This window comes from Electrophorus electricus, chromosome 1 (genome assembly GCF_041902795.1).
Source record: "Electrophorus electricus isolate QZ-2024a chromosome 1, ASM4190279v1, whole genome shotgun sequence".
Lineage (NCBI taxonomy): Eukaryota > Metazoa > Chordata > Actinopteri > Gymnotiformes > Gymnotidae > Electrophorus > Electrophorus electricus.
The window spans coordinates 31,791,859-31,806,858 of record NC_137497.1 but is presented as its reverse complement, the minus strand read 5'-3'; the positions used below and the strand labels follow the sequence as shown (position 1 = coordinate 31,806,858).

Below are 15,000 nucleotides of genomic sequence, written 5' to 3'. Positions count from 1 at the left end.
GAGAGTGCGTTGCTAATGAGGTTGACAGAGACACATCATTAAGTTATTCAGCAGGGTTACTTCCTGACTTACAAACATACACGTGTTTGCACATGCACACACATGCATGTGTACGCAACACATGTGAGTTTGGTCATAACTGCACTGAACATGTGTGACCGCGCTGGAGGGGTCATGGCAGGGTCGCCATGGTTACAGCAGCATGCACTGTGCTGGGTTCCTTCTTGTTGGTCTCCATGGACATCAGGACAGGGCCATAAGAGGAATTGCATATTATATGTATAGCACTCATAGACTCAAGGTTCAAGGTGTGTGTGTGTGTGTGTGTGTGTGTGTGTGTGTGTGTATGTGTGTGTGTGTGTGTGCGCGTGTGTTTGCAGTTTGCTCTGCGAGGTTAAAGCTGTCTGGCCAGGCACTGATAATGAAGTCATAGGCCCCTCTAATGGTTTTGCAGCTCTCCCAGTGCAGAAACACACATGGAGAACTGCATCTGCTCAAGGTGCGAGAGTGTTTCTTGTAAACGGAGTCGTGTGTGCAAGCTTGAGGTATGTGCGCACGTGTTGTTCATGACAGACGTGTACACGCTGTAGCAGCTCTGGAAATCTTCACCATGCTGCCATTTATACATTCTACTAAATTAATTGCCCAGGGTAGGAAGCTGGAGAGCTTTCCTGTGCCATACAGATATCAAGCTTGATTGTGGGTTTTGTTTTTTTGGGGGGGGGTGGGTGAAATCAAGCATGAAGCTCCAGAATGCTCTTACAGCATGAAAAACAAATGGTCTTAGAAGTTGAAACTGACGTGGTGGCCCGGACTTGACCTGTGACATCAACGGGAAGTGCTGAGTCAGGTTTCACGTGCACACGTATTTAATCTCACGGCTGCCTCCTGCACCGTGCACACGACACGTGCGGACTGGGAGCGTATGGCTCCTCGGAGGGGAACCGGGATTGGCAGACGTCACAGAGGAGATGCATCACGGCAGGCATCCCCCAGAGTGCTTCAGCAAACGCCTATGATCTGTCTGCTCCAAGCAATTACGGGCGGTGAACCAGCGCCGCGCTCCTGTGCTCCTGTTAGTAACAAGGGCCTGGATCAGAAAGACCAAAGTGTATTTCATCCACTGCAGGGATTAGAGCAGAGCTGTGAAGGTTATAGCTCCAGGAGGAGGGCATGGTGGATGTCCAGGCAGTAGATCCAGAAGGAGGGTATGGTGGATGTCCAACCTGTAGATCCAGGAGGAGGGTATGGTGGATGTCCAGGCTGTAGATCCAGGAGGAGGGAATGGTGGATGTCCAGGCTGTAGATCCAGGAGGAGAACATGGTGGATGTCTAGGCTGTAGATCTAGGAGGAGAGCATGGTGGATGTCCAGGCTGTAGATCCAGGAGGAGAGCATGGTGGATGTCCAGGCAGTAGATCCAGAAGGAGGGTATGGTGGATGTCCAGGCTGTAGATCCAGGAGGAGGGAATGGTGGATGTCCAGGCTGTAGATCCAGGAGGAGAACATGGTGGATGTCTAGGCTGTAGATCCAGGAGGAAAGCATAGTGGATGTCAGGGCTGTAGATCCAGGAGGAGAGTATGGTGGATGTCCAGGCTGTAGATCCAGGAGGAGAACATGGTGGATGTCTAGGCTGTAGATCCAGGAGGAGAGTATGGTGGATGTCCAGACTGTGTCCCCCATTCTCCCCAGAACATTTCTGTTGGCTTATGTATGTTGTATTGCATTACTCTTATCAGTTGAATGGCTTTAACTGTCTGTAATGATCATTATCTCTCTCTATCCTCCTCTCCCTTTCTCTCTGTCTGTATCTTCCCCCTCCCCATCTCTCCCTCTCTCTCTCCCTCTTTCTGCTTTAGTATGAGAGTAGATGTCTGTGCTAAAGTCTCTGGAATTGGAATACCAGACAGTGTTGGTAAGTAGATTTGTGTGTGTGTGTGTGGGGGGGGGGGGGTTGTGAGAGAGCTAAAACAGAAAAGGTGTGAACTACAGCTGCGTCAACCGACAATAAAATACTGCCCCAGGACTTTTAGAGCAATCTGTCTGTCAAGCAGTGTTTTTGATTTGATACAGAGCATGTGAGAGTGTGTGTGTGTGTGTGTGTGTTTGAGAACCCCTCTAAACACCTCAAATTGTTTTGATTCAGGAACTCTAGTAACAAAATTAAATAAAATCTCTCTCTCCGCGTGTCTCTCAGCTCTGCGGATGGAGCTGCGTTTGGACCGGCTGAAGCAGAGGGGTGCCGTGAAGCGGCTTCTCTTCCTCGACTTGCATCAGCACCAGCGAACCCTGCTGCTGCCCCTGGGCCAGCAAGACCGCCAGCGTTGCCTCAACCACACCGTCTACCTGCGGGTGAGCAGCAGGGGGTACCGCCGAGTCATCCACACGCAGAAGCGTTCTGGACTCGGGCTGATCAGCGCCGGCCTGCTTTACAGGTCAAAAAGCCATCAGGGGACCACACGGCTGCCTGAAGCTATGATCATCCAACATTATTTGATATCTGTTCTTTTCATTTATATTTAAAAAAAATTATTTTTATTTAAGGCTCAAATATGGTCACAGGAGTCTTAATAGGGCTAAAGGATTTCCATGACCGTTTATGGGAAGGTTGGAGAAACAAGGCCAAATTTTGAAATAAAAATTCTTCGTTTCAGCGAGCTAACCCATGGGAAAGTGCCATACGGGCCAAGGCAAGCAGCCGCTGTTAGTGGTGAGAAATCTGAAGTATGTCAGCATGTCTGAGAGAATCAGAATCAGAATTTATTGGCCAAGCACACTCCACATACAAGCAACATCCTTGTTTGCAGTTGCTCACCCTGACATTTCCACCACACACACACACACACACACACACACACAGTTGTTAAGAGTGCTGAAGGCCACGGTTGGGAGACGCAGTTGTAGAATGATAAAGTGAAATAAATCAAATATAATGGCAGGTAAAAAGAGAAGTGCAGATGAAGGTGAGTTATCACAACAAGCTGGAGCTGAAATGTTTAGGTGTGTGATTAGGGCTCTGTGAGACAGGGGAGTCAGGACAGACCAGACCCAGAGCCTCTGCCAGCGCACCTCACAGATCAGAAAGGGAAGTTGTCAGTGAAACCTGGGAAAATGAGCTTTTAGCTATCCAAAACCTGAAACTGTGCTCGGAAACATAAATTTTGCTTATCGAAGGGGTGTGTGTGTGTGTGTGTGTGTGTGTGTGTGTGTAAAGGAAGCCTTCATCAATCTGATAACTTTAATCCCTTATTACTATATCATTGGAAAGTACATGAGAGCATTTCCCTGTGGGTCCTAATTCAATATATTTCTCTCTCTCGTCTTCTGACACTCACACACACACACACACACACACACACACACACACACACACACACATACTCTACTTCACATACAAAAACACTCACACATACTCTTTCTCTCACATACAAATCCGCTTTCTCTTACCGCCCTCTCACATAGAAATACTCTCTCTCCCTCTCTCGTTCTCTCATAGAAACACATTCTGTCTCTCTCTCTCTCTCTCTCTCTCTCTCTCTCTCGTTCTCTGAGCTAATTAATGTGGTAGTATTTATTGCCCCGGTTCTCCCAGCGTGGAGGTGTTTATGACACGGTTACGTCGGCTTTTCTCTCACTCCAAGATGACTACGCGACATAAGCGCAAACAAGAGTTGAGGATGGGCCAATCAGAGGCAGGAAAAAACACCGGACGGGAGGAAAGAAGGAAAAGAAGCACAGAAGGAAGGAATCGTCACGTATGGCCCCACTAGCTAGAAGCGGCCGGACGTCAAAACCGGAGGCGGCGGCCAACGCGGAAAGCCAAGAGGGCTTTAGGAAAAGCATGTGACGTGGCCTCGGCTTCTGACTCACAGACGAGGTCCTCTGACTCAGCGGCCTCCACAACCATGAAGAGGACAAAAGAAAAGGGCAAAGCCACACGCGCTAGAAAGAACCGGAAAGGCCCCCAAACGGCACGACCGCACCGCTCCACAAATACGCCAGGAAGCGTTTAAATCCACGGGACAGTTGATAGGAATGAAGGGAGACGGGTGAAGGGGGGGTGGAGCCAGTAACCTGGGCTGAGACGCGAGACGGGAAGCACATGCTGAATGCAAACGAAGGCAGAAAGGATTACGGGCCCTTGCTCTCTCCCGAGTGGAGGGAACCGTCACAGGAATGACAGAGGAGGTTGCGGAGCTGACAGATCCGGTGCTCCCGGTCTGTTGAGTGGCTCTGCTCTCATCCCCTGGCGAACCTCAACCACTCTCGACGCCTAAAACGCATTTGCCCTTTACGCCGCTGCATGTAACGCATCGCAAATGACGCTACAAGGCTTTGTGCAGGTGTTGCTGAAATCTACATCTTAACGCGGGACATACGGGACAAATATTTGCCCTCGCCGTCCGACGTGACGACCCACGGAGTGAAGAGAGTGTGTGTGTGTGTGTGTGTGTGTGTGTGTGTGTGTGTGTGTGTGAGCGATGTTTTCTGCTGTTGGCTGCTGTGCAGTCATCTCCGCCCCTCCGTGTGTGTAGGATGAAGAGGAGTTTCGAGACAAGCTGAGCCCGATCAGCGTGGCTCTGAACTACAGCCTGGACCAGACAGCCACCCTGCCTGGCTTACAGCTGAGACCCACACTGGACCACTACACCAAGACCTTCCACCACGAGCAGGTGTGTGTGTGTGTGTGTGTGTGTGTGTTTGTAAGTGTGTCTGCCTCTCTACAGCTCAATTCATAACAGTTTGCAACATGGCGAGTTAAATGCAGTTAAGTGCATCCATATTGAAGGTTAAAGGCAGACACAGCTAAAGAGCTAAATAAAGACATATTTGTTCTGTTTTGTCTTCTCACCCTCAGGCAAACATCCTCTTGGACTGCGGAGATGACAACATGTGCGTCCCAGATCTCAGGCTCTCTGCTAAATTGTGAGTCCATTGTGTGTGGAGGAGTGTCTGTCTGTGTGTGTGTGTGAGTGTGTGTCTGTGTGTGTATTCCCAAAAGTGAATGTTTTCATGCTCACTTCATTTAGGTACTGAGCTATTCTTGTATGCCTGCAGGCATCTGTTCATGTTCTAATAGTGTATATTAAACTTTATGGATGGAGGCCTTGTTTTCATTGGTTGTATTTTCTACATTACAGAACACAATCATTGCGGTGTTTATATCTTACTGTAACCATACGCTTTTACCACTGATCAACTAAAAGCAGATTATTTTCTTTTCTTTATTTTTCGACTGGACATATGTAGGGACCAATCAGAGCTTGCGATTGGCGATGACAACCCACTGGTGCTCATGATCACCGCAGCCAATCAGGGTGAAGGAGCATATGAGGCGGAGCTTCGGGTGCGTCTCCCACCTGAAGCGGACTACAATGGAATTGAGCGCCGACGGGAGGTAAACTACTTCACCTACAATGAATTTTTTTTCTTCGCCCCTCTATACGAGGAAACTCCATGACATCACATGTTTAAAACTGATTGTTGTAATGTAGGTGGGATTACATTCTGAACTAATTTTGGACTGTTAATGGGGGTATTTGACATCTGTTGTGTATTGCTGTTTTGATTAAAGCAGCTCCGGTTTGGTCCAGATTCAGAAATTCCTCAGTCCCAAGCATGTCACAGACACCCAGCATGACCCTTGGATGCCTTAAATGTAAATTTATGATGTCACTTCTAGACTTGAGTGTTTACAGTTTTACCCAAAACGTGCTGCACATTACAGCCCTATGTTCTCAGTGTTTTCTCTTTGGGTTCTCCCAATGTTCTCAGTGTTTTCTCTCTGGGTTCTCCCAATGTTTTCAGTGCTTTCTCTCTGGGTTCTCCCAATGTTCTCAGTGCTTTCTCTCTGGGTTCTCCCAATGTTCTCAGTGCTTTTTCTCTGGGTTCTCCCAATGTTCTCAGTGCTTTCTCTCTGCTTTCTCCTTATGTTCTCAGTGCTTTCTCTGTGGGTTCTCCCAATCTTCTTAGTGCTTTCTCTCTGGTTTCTCCTTATGTTCTCAGTGCTTTCTCTCTGGGTTCTCCTTATGTTCTCAGTGTTTTCTCTCTGGATTCTCCCAATGTTCTCAGTGTTTTCTCTCTGGGTTCTCCCAATGTTCTCAATGCTTTCTCTCTGGTTTCTCCCTGTATTCTCGGTGCGTTCTCCCTGGGTTTGTGGGTTATTGTTTGAGTGGGTAACTGTGACGCAGCATGTGTTGGACAGAGAGAGACGGGGATCTTAATGTGATTACAATGGCTGCATCGTATACCGTCCTGGGGAGCTCCAGGGAGAGAGGAAACGGTCGGCAGGATTGGAGATGGATAGATGCAGGGACACTGAGGGAGGACGAATGGGAGACAGAGAGATGGAGGGATGGAGGGAGAGGGGGAAAGAGTTGACAGGATGCCCTCGGGGGCCTCAGTGATATATGGTGTGATTACCGTCACTGAATTCATCATATACTCTCTCTCTCTCTCTCTCTCTCTCTCTCTCTCTCTCTCTCTCTCTCTCTCTCTCGGGCCCCTTATCTCCTTCTTTAATAGAGCTGTTCTTTTGGACATGCCCAGCTTTCCGTTTACTCATTTAACATTGTGCTGTGATGTGAAAATGTGACGCTAAGGATGGTAAACTACTCAGAGTACTGACCCAGGGCCAGTTTTGAACTTTTTTTGAACATTATATGGCATAAACAGTACTGCGTTATCTGGAGTGATATGTACTATACATGTGCACTCCCTCTATACTACTGCATACTCCCAGCATAGTGTAGGAAATATTAGCACATAACTGACTAATTCTCTCTTTCTCTCTCTCCCAGGCCATTAAGACCTTAATAATATATTCTAAAAATAATATGTAAACATATTTAGTAATGTACCTGTTTTTGGGGGGTTGTAATTACAGTCGGAGGAGTAGTAGTCTCTCAGCGGGTGACATTTTATTATATATTTTACAGCAAGGATTGCTCTGTGTCCTACTCCCAGGAAGATTCATCATCTTTCACACCTGTGTCACCTGTGTAGAATTCGATTTCGTATGTTTATTGTGAAAATGTGAACATTCTGAACATTTTTAGCAAAGAAGTATTTTCCACATCTCTCTCTCTCTCTCTCTCTCTCTCTCTCTCTCTCTCTCTCTCTCTCTCTCTCTCTCAGGATCTGCAGATTATGAACTGCGAGCACAGGACTGAGAACGAAACCCAGCTGGTGGTGTGCGACCTGGGCAACCCCATGGCGGCCGGCGTGAACGTGAGGGGAACCGTCGCCGGCCTTCTGTTTCTGTCCCTCTCTCGTGATGTCCTTCTCACGTCCCCCGAGGGGGGCGGGGTCAATGTTACAGGTCCCTCAGTCCAAGGCACACGACACACACCCTTTAGCACCTGCTGGCGCTACATTTCCCAAGAAGCCCCTCCCCCAGTCCCATGAACGCTTCAGATTGAGAGTCGGCGCTGTTGTTCTGCAGAGGACAGTAGGCGGATCTGTTCTGACTGGGGAAGTGAGCTGGAGAGTTCATGATCCGAAAGCAGGAGAATTCATGTTCATAAAGTGAACATTTCTCCTCAGGATGTTTACTAGGCTGGGAAGCAGACCCTAGTCTGTCCCTTTTCTTCTCCCAGAAGATCACATGTTGGACACTGTTAATAGGAGGCCAGGGTCTTGACATGTGAAGCACCAAGCACATGTGTCCATGCAATGTTTGGGTTGGTTGGTTTATTTGTGTTTAACATTAATAATTTTAAAAGGGATAGTATCTAAGGGACAAGGGCTATATATAAGAGTAGGATAATAGCTTTATTAAGGTGTGTGTGTGTGTGTGTGTGTGTGTGTGTGTGTGTGTGTGTGTGTGTGTGTGTGTGTGAAAGAGAGTGCAGTTAATGCATCGTTAATCCAGATGTTTATGATAATTGGCGCATGTAGCTGTTATACAGATGTGTTAGTTCACTGGTCACTTATCACAGTAGCTTCTCATCTCCTAATGTGAGTGGGGCAACTGTCTGCTGTCAGTTTATGTGTGTGTGTGTGTGTGTGTGTGTGTGTGTGTGTGTGTGTGTGTGTGTGTGTGTGTGTGTGTGCGCGTGTGTGTGTGCGCGTGTGTGTGTGTGCGTGTGCATGTTAAGTCTTTACTTCCAATAACTCTTCCTGTGATTAAAGTTTTTAAAACCCACTGACCACATGGGTTACATTCAAAGAACATGGGCCTTTCTCTCTCTCTCTCTCTCTCTCTCTCTCTCTCTCTCTCTCTCTCTCTCCCTCCATTCACACCCCCCATGGCCTAAGGGTGAGCTGTGATCCTTTGGCTGTGGAATGTTTGTAGTTGACAGGAGGGAGACAACTCTGCCCAAGAGTTAACCCTCAGGTCTCAAAGAACAGTTTTCCACACACATACACAGACACACACAAGCTTCTCCAATCATTATTCCATACTCTCATTGAACAGTAATTGACTTCTAATCTGACGCACACACTGGTAAATGCTTTTCTCTGCCCACACTGCCTCGTTAGTGTTGCTCAGCATGTGTGCTTTAACGCTGCAGGACGGACCGAGCCCCCGCTGAGAGGGTCCGGGGCAGGGGTCTCGCCTCCTGGCTGGAGACGGAGAGAGACCCCCTTCCGGAGCAGCGGCCCGTGTTGGAGGCTCGTTTCAGAGACGGGGGGGAGGGGTTTGGGCAGTTAGGGATGGGAGATGGACAGAAAGGAAGTGCTGCCTCCACTCGGACTAAAATTCCCTTTGGAATTATTGTCTAATTCACAGACACGCACACACACACACACACACACACACACACACACACACACACACACACACACACACGCACACATAAGAGGAAGGAAGGTGTGGAGTTTTGGAAGGTGACCGCGAGAGAAGCCGGAAGAGTTGAAAAGAGGGAGAGATGGAAAGAAGGACAGAGAGAGGGAGAGAAAGAAGACAGAAAAGAGAGAGAGAGCAATAGATGTGTACAGGCAGCGTTTGTATATCCTGTGTCTTTCTTACCTCTAAAACACAAAAGAAAACTATATTTGGAGTCAGCAGATTGCGAGTGAGGTGGGTGATTGAGCGAGACAGAAAACAGAGAAAGAACTGATTTAGCTTGTTATCTTGTGTACTGAGTTGGACAGCGAGACTTAAAAAGATTTAGGCAGACCTTTGGAGAGAAAGGAAAAGCCTGAATACAAAGAGAGAGAGAGAGAGATAGAGAGAGAGAGAGAGAGAGAGAGAAGGGGGTGGGGGGGGGTCACTGAAGAATGTTGAGAAAGTTAGAGTTGGCATGTTAACATGTTCCAGATTGGGGGGTGTCGTTGTCGTGGATACAGGCATTGCCGTTGAAGCATGTAAGGTTAACCTCACTTGGGCAAGATTAACACGGCACCAGCTAAGCACCGCGACATATACATACATGCTGCCACATACACACACACACACACACATGTTCTCTCACACATACACGTGCTCCTTTTCAAACACACACATGCTCTTTCACACACATACACACACACACACACACACACACACACACACACAATTATGCTCGTATCACACTTGTCACCAAACCTCTGCCACAGGCACACATGAAGCACACAAGCACTCGTCACTTTCCAGACGCTCCGGACTCAAAAGACGCCTCCACGTCTTACCCCCTTTCCTGTGGTACCGGCCTGCCGGCACCATACCCAGCTAGAGCGCCCCGTTTCCCAGAGTTGCCCCCCCTTATAACCTCCACATCGCTCTGGACTGCAAGCTCCAGCTGGCCTTCAGCAAGGTGCTTGAGTTCAGAGTAAAAGAGTTTCTCACGAGTGTCCTTCCGCCCAGTTCCAGTTCCAGACTGGGAGGTCGTAACTGGGGTTTAAGCACTGCTAGATAAGATCCCCTAATATATACTTGGCTTCCAAAGCTCTACGCTAAGTTTCCAGGACTCTCGGACAGCTTGGTGTTTCACTCGAAGTCACCTGGAACCTGAAAATTGCTCTGCTCCCCAATAAATCCTTTGGGACAGTTAGAACCGATGTTAAAACCAGTTACAGCGTCTCAAGTGGTTGCAGCAACCACTGGCCATAGAGGGACGGCGCAGGTTCACCCCACCCGTTGTCATGGCTCTCGCCCCTGGGGGTCTTGGGGCACCGAGCAGCAAATCTGTCCTGAAGCAGTAGTCCTCACAGTCAGGGAGGAGTTTGCTAAATCAATCAGTCCAAGGATCTGCGTGAACAGCAGTGAAATGGTATGTGATTTTCTTAATGGACCAGTATCTGGAACCGCCGCAGATGACTGCAAACAGCCACTGCTGTAGCGGCTGTGATTGGCGGGTGGTGATGTCCGATACGAAGTGGCCGGCATGTAGCGTATAGGACTGTTTCGAGTGCTCTGCTTTTAAAATGTCAAATATTTAAAATTGCTCAGGAGAAAGGCCATTTATGAGAAGATGTAGAAAGGCAAAGATACTCGAAACATGGGGGGAAAGTATTAGGGTAAGTACTCAGTTAGTCAAACAAGTACTCGAGTACTTAAATAAAGAACCAAAGTTATTTGCTCTCACTGTTGGTGGAAGGCGTTATGTCCTGGCATCGTGTGCGGGGCATAGTCTTTGGGCTTCGTTTCGTGGACATGCCCACACAGACACTCATATCCTCCCTGGCAGCCTACTCCCAGTTTCCGATTGTGCTTCCTGTCCCAGTCGGACACCATTAGCCCAGCGTCCACTCCTGAGTTGACATGTCTCATGTGGGACGAGTTCGTCATAAAGCTGTCCAGCGCATGGGGACTGGCTATGATGTTTGTTTGAAACAGTGCTGAAGAATGTTTAGCTCTGTTTAGTTAGGTGTTTAAATAGCATGTAAACATGGTAGACACACGCTAGTTATCGAGCTTTTATTGCAGTCAGGGCATCTAATAGAGCTCAGATCTCTCGAGAGTGTTATTGCCTGTTCATATACACACTGCGGCCTGAGGTCAGAGGACATGCATGTGTACTGTAAGCAGAGCTACAGCTCCTCACATGCTAGAGAAATCACAACTGTCCACAAAAGTCAGACTGAAGCAACAACCTTTGAAATTTGTAAATCCACCAGTTGCTTATAAATTTACATTTTCCATTTAGCTGATGCTTTTGTCCAAAGTGACTTACAATTATGACTGAATACAACTTGTGGAACTGAGTGTTTAGAGTTTTGCTCAGGGGCCCAGCAGTGGCAGGGCTTGAACTGGCAACCACTGAGCTCCCACTGCCCTTCAAACCCCTTAACTGCCCTTAAATCTCCTGAAGTGTCAAATCATACAAGTGCAGGTTACTAACAAAGAAACCTGCCCAAATCACGTTCTCGTTGTTGAAGACGGCCTCTCTCTGAATAAGGTTCCACAAGGTTCAGATGTGTCCGACACGCTCTGGGCCCGCCTCTCGTCAGGGTGCTATGGAGAGCCACTGAGTAAGGGGGCTCGCTGGTGGTGCGGTTAGTAGGGTAACAACCTGATTCTTTGAGGATCAACTTATGGGAATCTCTGCTATCAGATCCTACCCTGTCCCTGCACAGCAGTAAATCTGTCATACAGTGTTCTGTTTTACATTCACTTCTAATTGAGAAGAATCTCTCTCTCTCTCTCTCTCTCTCTCTCTCTCTCTCTCTCTGGAATATTTGAGTAATTTATTTGCTTTGAGTAATTTACACTAACCTATGTGATTTCCCATAATTAAACACACCTCCCGCGGCCGCTGAGTGTGTGTCGGTGTGTGTCTGCTTTGAAGTCCACTGCGACATTCCGATCAAAGCGTCTCATTAGGGCGACTGGACACTTGACATGGTCTCGGAGAAACACACGATCCCCTCCCCATCAAAGTCCGAACCCGGTCGTGGCGCTCATTTCTCGAGGACCTTTGGTGTTTAGCAGCTCCCCATCATTCTCAGCCAAGAGCCGATGACCACAAGAAAAGGCTCCTCTGGTCCGCCCCCCTCTTTAAAGCTTAACAGCGATTGTTGCTGTGGGTTCTCTGTTATGCATGTGGCGTTGGGGTGGATGGAGCACTGTGCGGGGAGGGGGCATGTTTATGAGGCTCCAGAGTTAGCGTATAGCCTGTAGCCACAGAGCTGCCCTTCATTAGCTGACCCGACAACTATTATCATAGTCACACTAATGAACTGCCACATGTGGGTGTAGTTAGCGGGGGCGGGGTGGGGGTGGGTTGGGGGAGGGGGCAGGGTTATGCACAGTTTGGTGACCAAGTGAAATGGCGCGGCTCTTGGGAAGTCATTTGGCTGTTGAGTTGTTTGAGGAAACAGCTTTTTGTCTCAGTTCAGAACGTTGACCAATGAGTGAGCGGAAGTAGAGAGAGTGGCAAGACTGGACCTCCGCCCCAACACACACACACACACACACACACACCGTCACCACTCTTATAAAGCAGCACTGCTGTGTTAACTAGCCTGTGGGGGGGGGTTTCTGTTCTTTTTGAGAGAACGTTTATAGACGTCACCTAAGCCTTTCATGTGCTCATACTCCTCTTCTGTCACCAACCCATTGTCTTTGTCACTCCCTCCATCTCTCTCCTCCATGTCTCTGTCTTTCTCGCTCTCCAGGTGTCTTTGGGTTTGAGGTTCTCCGTACGACGGCTAGACGAAGCCGATTCTCACGTGGGTTTTGAACTGCAGATACTCAGGTGGGTCTCGTCTCTGCTTTATTCTCCGGCTCTCCTTCTCTCCCTCGCTCTCTCCATCCCTCCCAGACCAAGACAGAGGGTGGCTGTTTTTCAAGCAGGCATTTTTATAAACATACCCTCTGTGCCAAAGGACCCTGCACCTTTTGCTGCCTTTGATAGGGTTATCCTGATTTAAGTACCTGGTGTGTGTGTGTGTGTGTGTGTGTGTGTGTGTGTGTCTGCATGGTAGTGGAATTTCATTTCTGAACAATTTCATCATTAGCTCTTCTCTCTTTATCTGAGTATATTTGAGACTTTGAGCGAAACTTGAGAAAGCTTGAGTTTAGATGTCCTAGATCTCAGCACACCTGTGAGGTACATAGTGCATTCCTTTTGCATGTTTGTGTATCTTACTGGTTTGCGATGGCATATTTGAAGAAGACAAGCAGAACAGTGTGAACGGTGTTGTGAACTGATGTTCAACACACACATACACACACACAAGCGTAAACACTTTTCCATTTACAGCATTTGGCATTTTTATGGAGGGTGACTTACAGAAATGCTTTGTTGTGTACTGAAAAATGATTCATTCATTCTGATGCTAACACAAGTAGAGTCCAAACATACCATCAAACTGTCATTGGTACACACACACACTCCTGCACAGACACGTTTTGGCCTTTGTCTCCAAATGAACATACTGTTACAGAAAAGATTTGACATAGAGCAGCAAATCTATAACTCATGCGCACATACACCCATAAACACACACACACATGCTCACACTGTTCAAACACATATTTCTGTGTGTGGCCTTGTTCGCTCAGGAGGACATTTAGGACCATGTGTTACAATAACACTTTCTGTATTGTTTCCTGCTCTCAAACTCTCTAAAGTGCGCGCACATGCACACACACACACACACACACACAGGAGGTGTTCTGTATGAGAGGTGTTGTGTTAGGAGAGTGGACTACAAGGCTGGGTGTCTCTAAAGGGTGTCACTAGGGTGTCTCTGCACCACACATAATAGCAAGATAGCAAGGCCAGGTCACACTAGGAAGTGTGTGTGTGTGTGTGTGTGTGTGTGTGTGTGTGTGTGTGTGTGTGTGAGGAGGTGCAGGGAAGGTGTTATCTCTAGAGGATGGAGAGTGGTTAACGTTACATGTCGCCTCCACCCCACTACCATGCTTCATCTTGCGAGGAAATAAATGTGGAAATGAGATGTATCTTCCTCCCTCTCTGTCAGTCCTGCTGGCACCACTGTGTGTGTGTGTGTGTGTGTGTGTGTGTGTGTGTGTGTGTGTGCGTGTTATTGACTTTACATCAGTCTGTGTTTATCTGTAGTTCAGAGGTGAACACACAATGTCAGTCTCTTGATTTCCATCTGTGCATTGTCCCTGGCAGCCACATTGTGACAGTATGGCTGTGCGTGCGTGCGTGCGTGTATGTGTTTGTATGTGTCTTTATGTGAGTGTGAGTCAGAGAAGTACTGTAGTAAATAAAGCTCTTACACCATCTCCGTTTCATAAACAAAAGGCTCCAAACATGAACCAGTTGTGTGCGTGTGTGAGTGTGTGTGCACGCATGCACACGCGCGTGTGTGCAGAGACAGTGATAAATGTGTAGGTAGATGTTTTTGGAGTGTAGTTTGTGTATGTGTGTGTGTGTGCGTGTGTGTGGTTGGTCTGGTATTCTGTGGGTTGTTCGGCACAATGACTGGCGAGACAGCTGACCCAGTGACCTTTGGCACGTAGCCTCTCTGCATGCTCTCAGACAGCCATTGTCCCACATGCTCCCCACTTCCCTGAGTGCCCGAGGGCAGCAGTACATTCAGAGCAGAGCTGCTACCTCATCTCCAGCACTCTCCAGCACTCTCCATTAGTCTCCAGCACTCTCCATCAGTCTCCTTCACTCTCCATCAGTCTCCAGCACTCTCCATCAGTCTCCAGCACTCTCCATCAGTCTCCAGCACTCTCCATCGGTCTCCATCAGTCTCCAGCACTCTCCATCATTCTCCATCACTCTCCATCAGTCTCCATCACTCTCCATCAGTCTCCTTCATTCTCCAGCACTCTCCATCAGTCTCCTTCACTCTCCATCAGTCTCCATCAGTCTCCTTCACTCTCCATCAGTCTCCATCAGTCTCCCTCACTCTCCATCAGTCTCCCTCACTCTCCATCAGTCTCCATCAGTCTCGCTCAATCTACATCAATCTCCATCAATCTCCAGCACACTCCCTAGACATTTCTAGGAAAGTGTCACTCTTAAAAAGTGCTTTGTTACTTTCATTCTCCATTCATTCTCCTTTCATTCATTAGGCCAGATTCTACGGACGCCCTTACGCTAGAACCTTGTCAGAGAGAATACACACAAGAAACATACACACAGGAGA

At 47.9% G+C, this 15,000-nt stretch overlaps 1 protein-coding gene across 3 annotated transcripts in view; it reads left to right on the top strand.

Moving 5' to 3' along the window:
* itga8 (integrin, alpha 8) overlaps positions 1–15,000 on the top strand; it is a 63,111-nt gene that overhangs the window by 35,151 nt on the left and 12,960 nt on the right. For all 3 annotated transcript variants that reach the window (XM_081715193.1, XM_081715194.1, XM_035526043.2), the window contains 7 exons: positions 1,860–1,915; positions 2,198–2,352; positions 4,536–4,673; positions 4,859–4,926; positions 5,251–5,398; positions 7,138–7,230; positions 12,544–12,623. In XM_081715193.1, the coding sequence (XP_081571319.1) occupies positions 1,860–1,915; positions 2,198–2,352; positions 4,536–4,673; positions 4,859–4,926; positions 5,251–5,398; positions 7,138–7,230; positions 12,544–12,623 (738 nt within the window). The remainder of the gene's footprint in view (positions 1–1,859; positions 1,916–2,197; positions 2,353–4,535; positions 4,674–4,858; positions 4,927–5,250; positions 5,399–7,137; positions 7,231–12,543; positions 12,624–15,000) is intronic.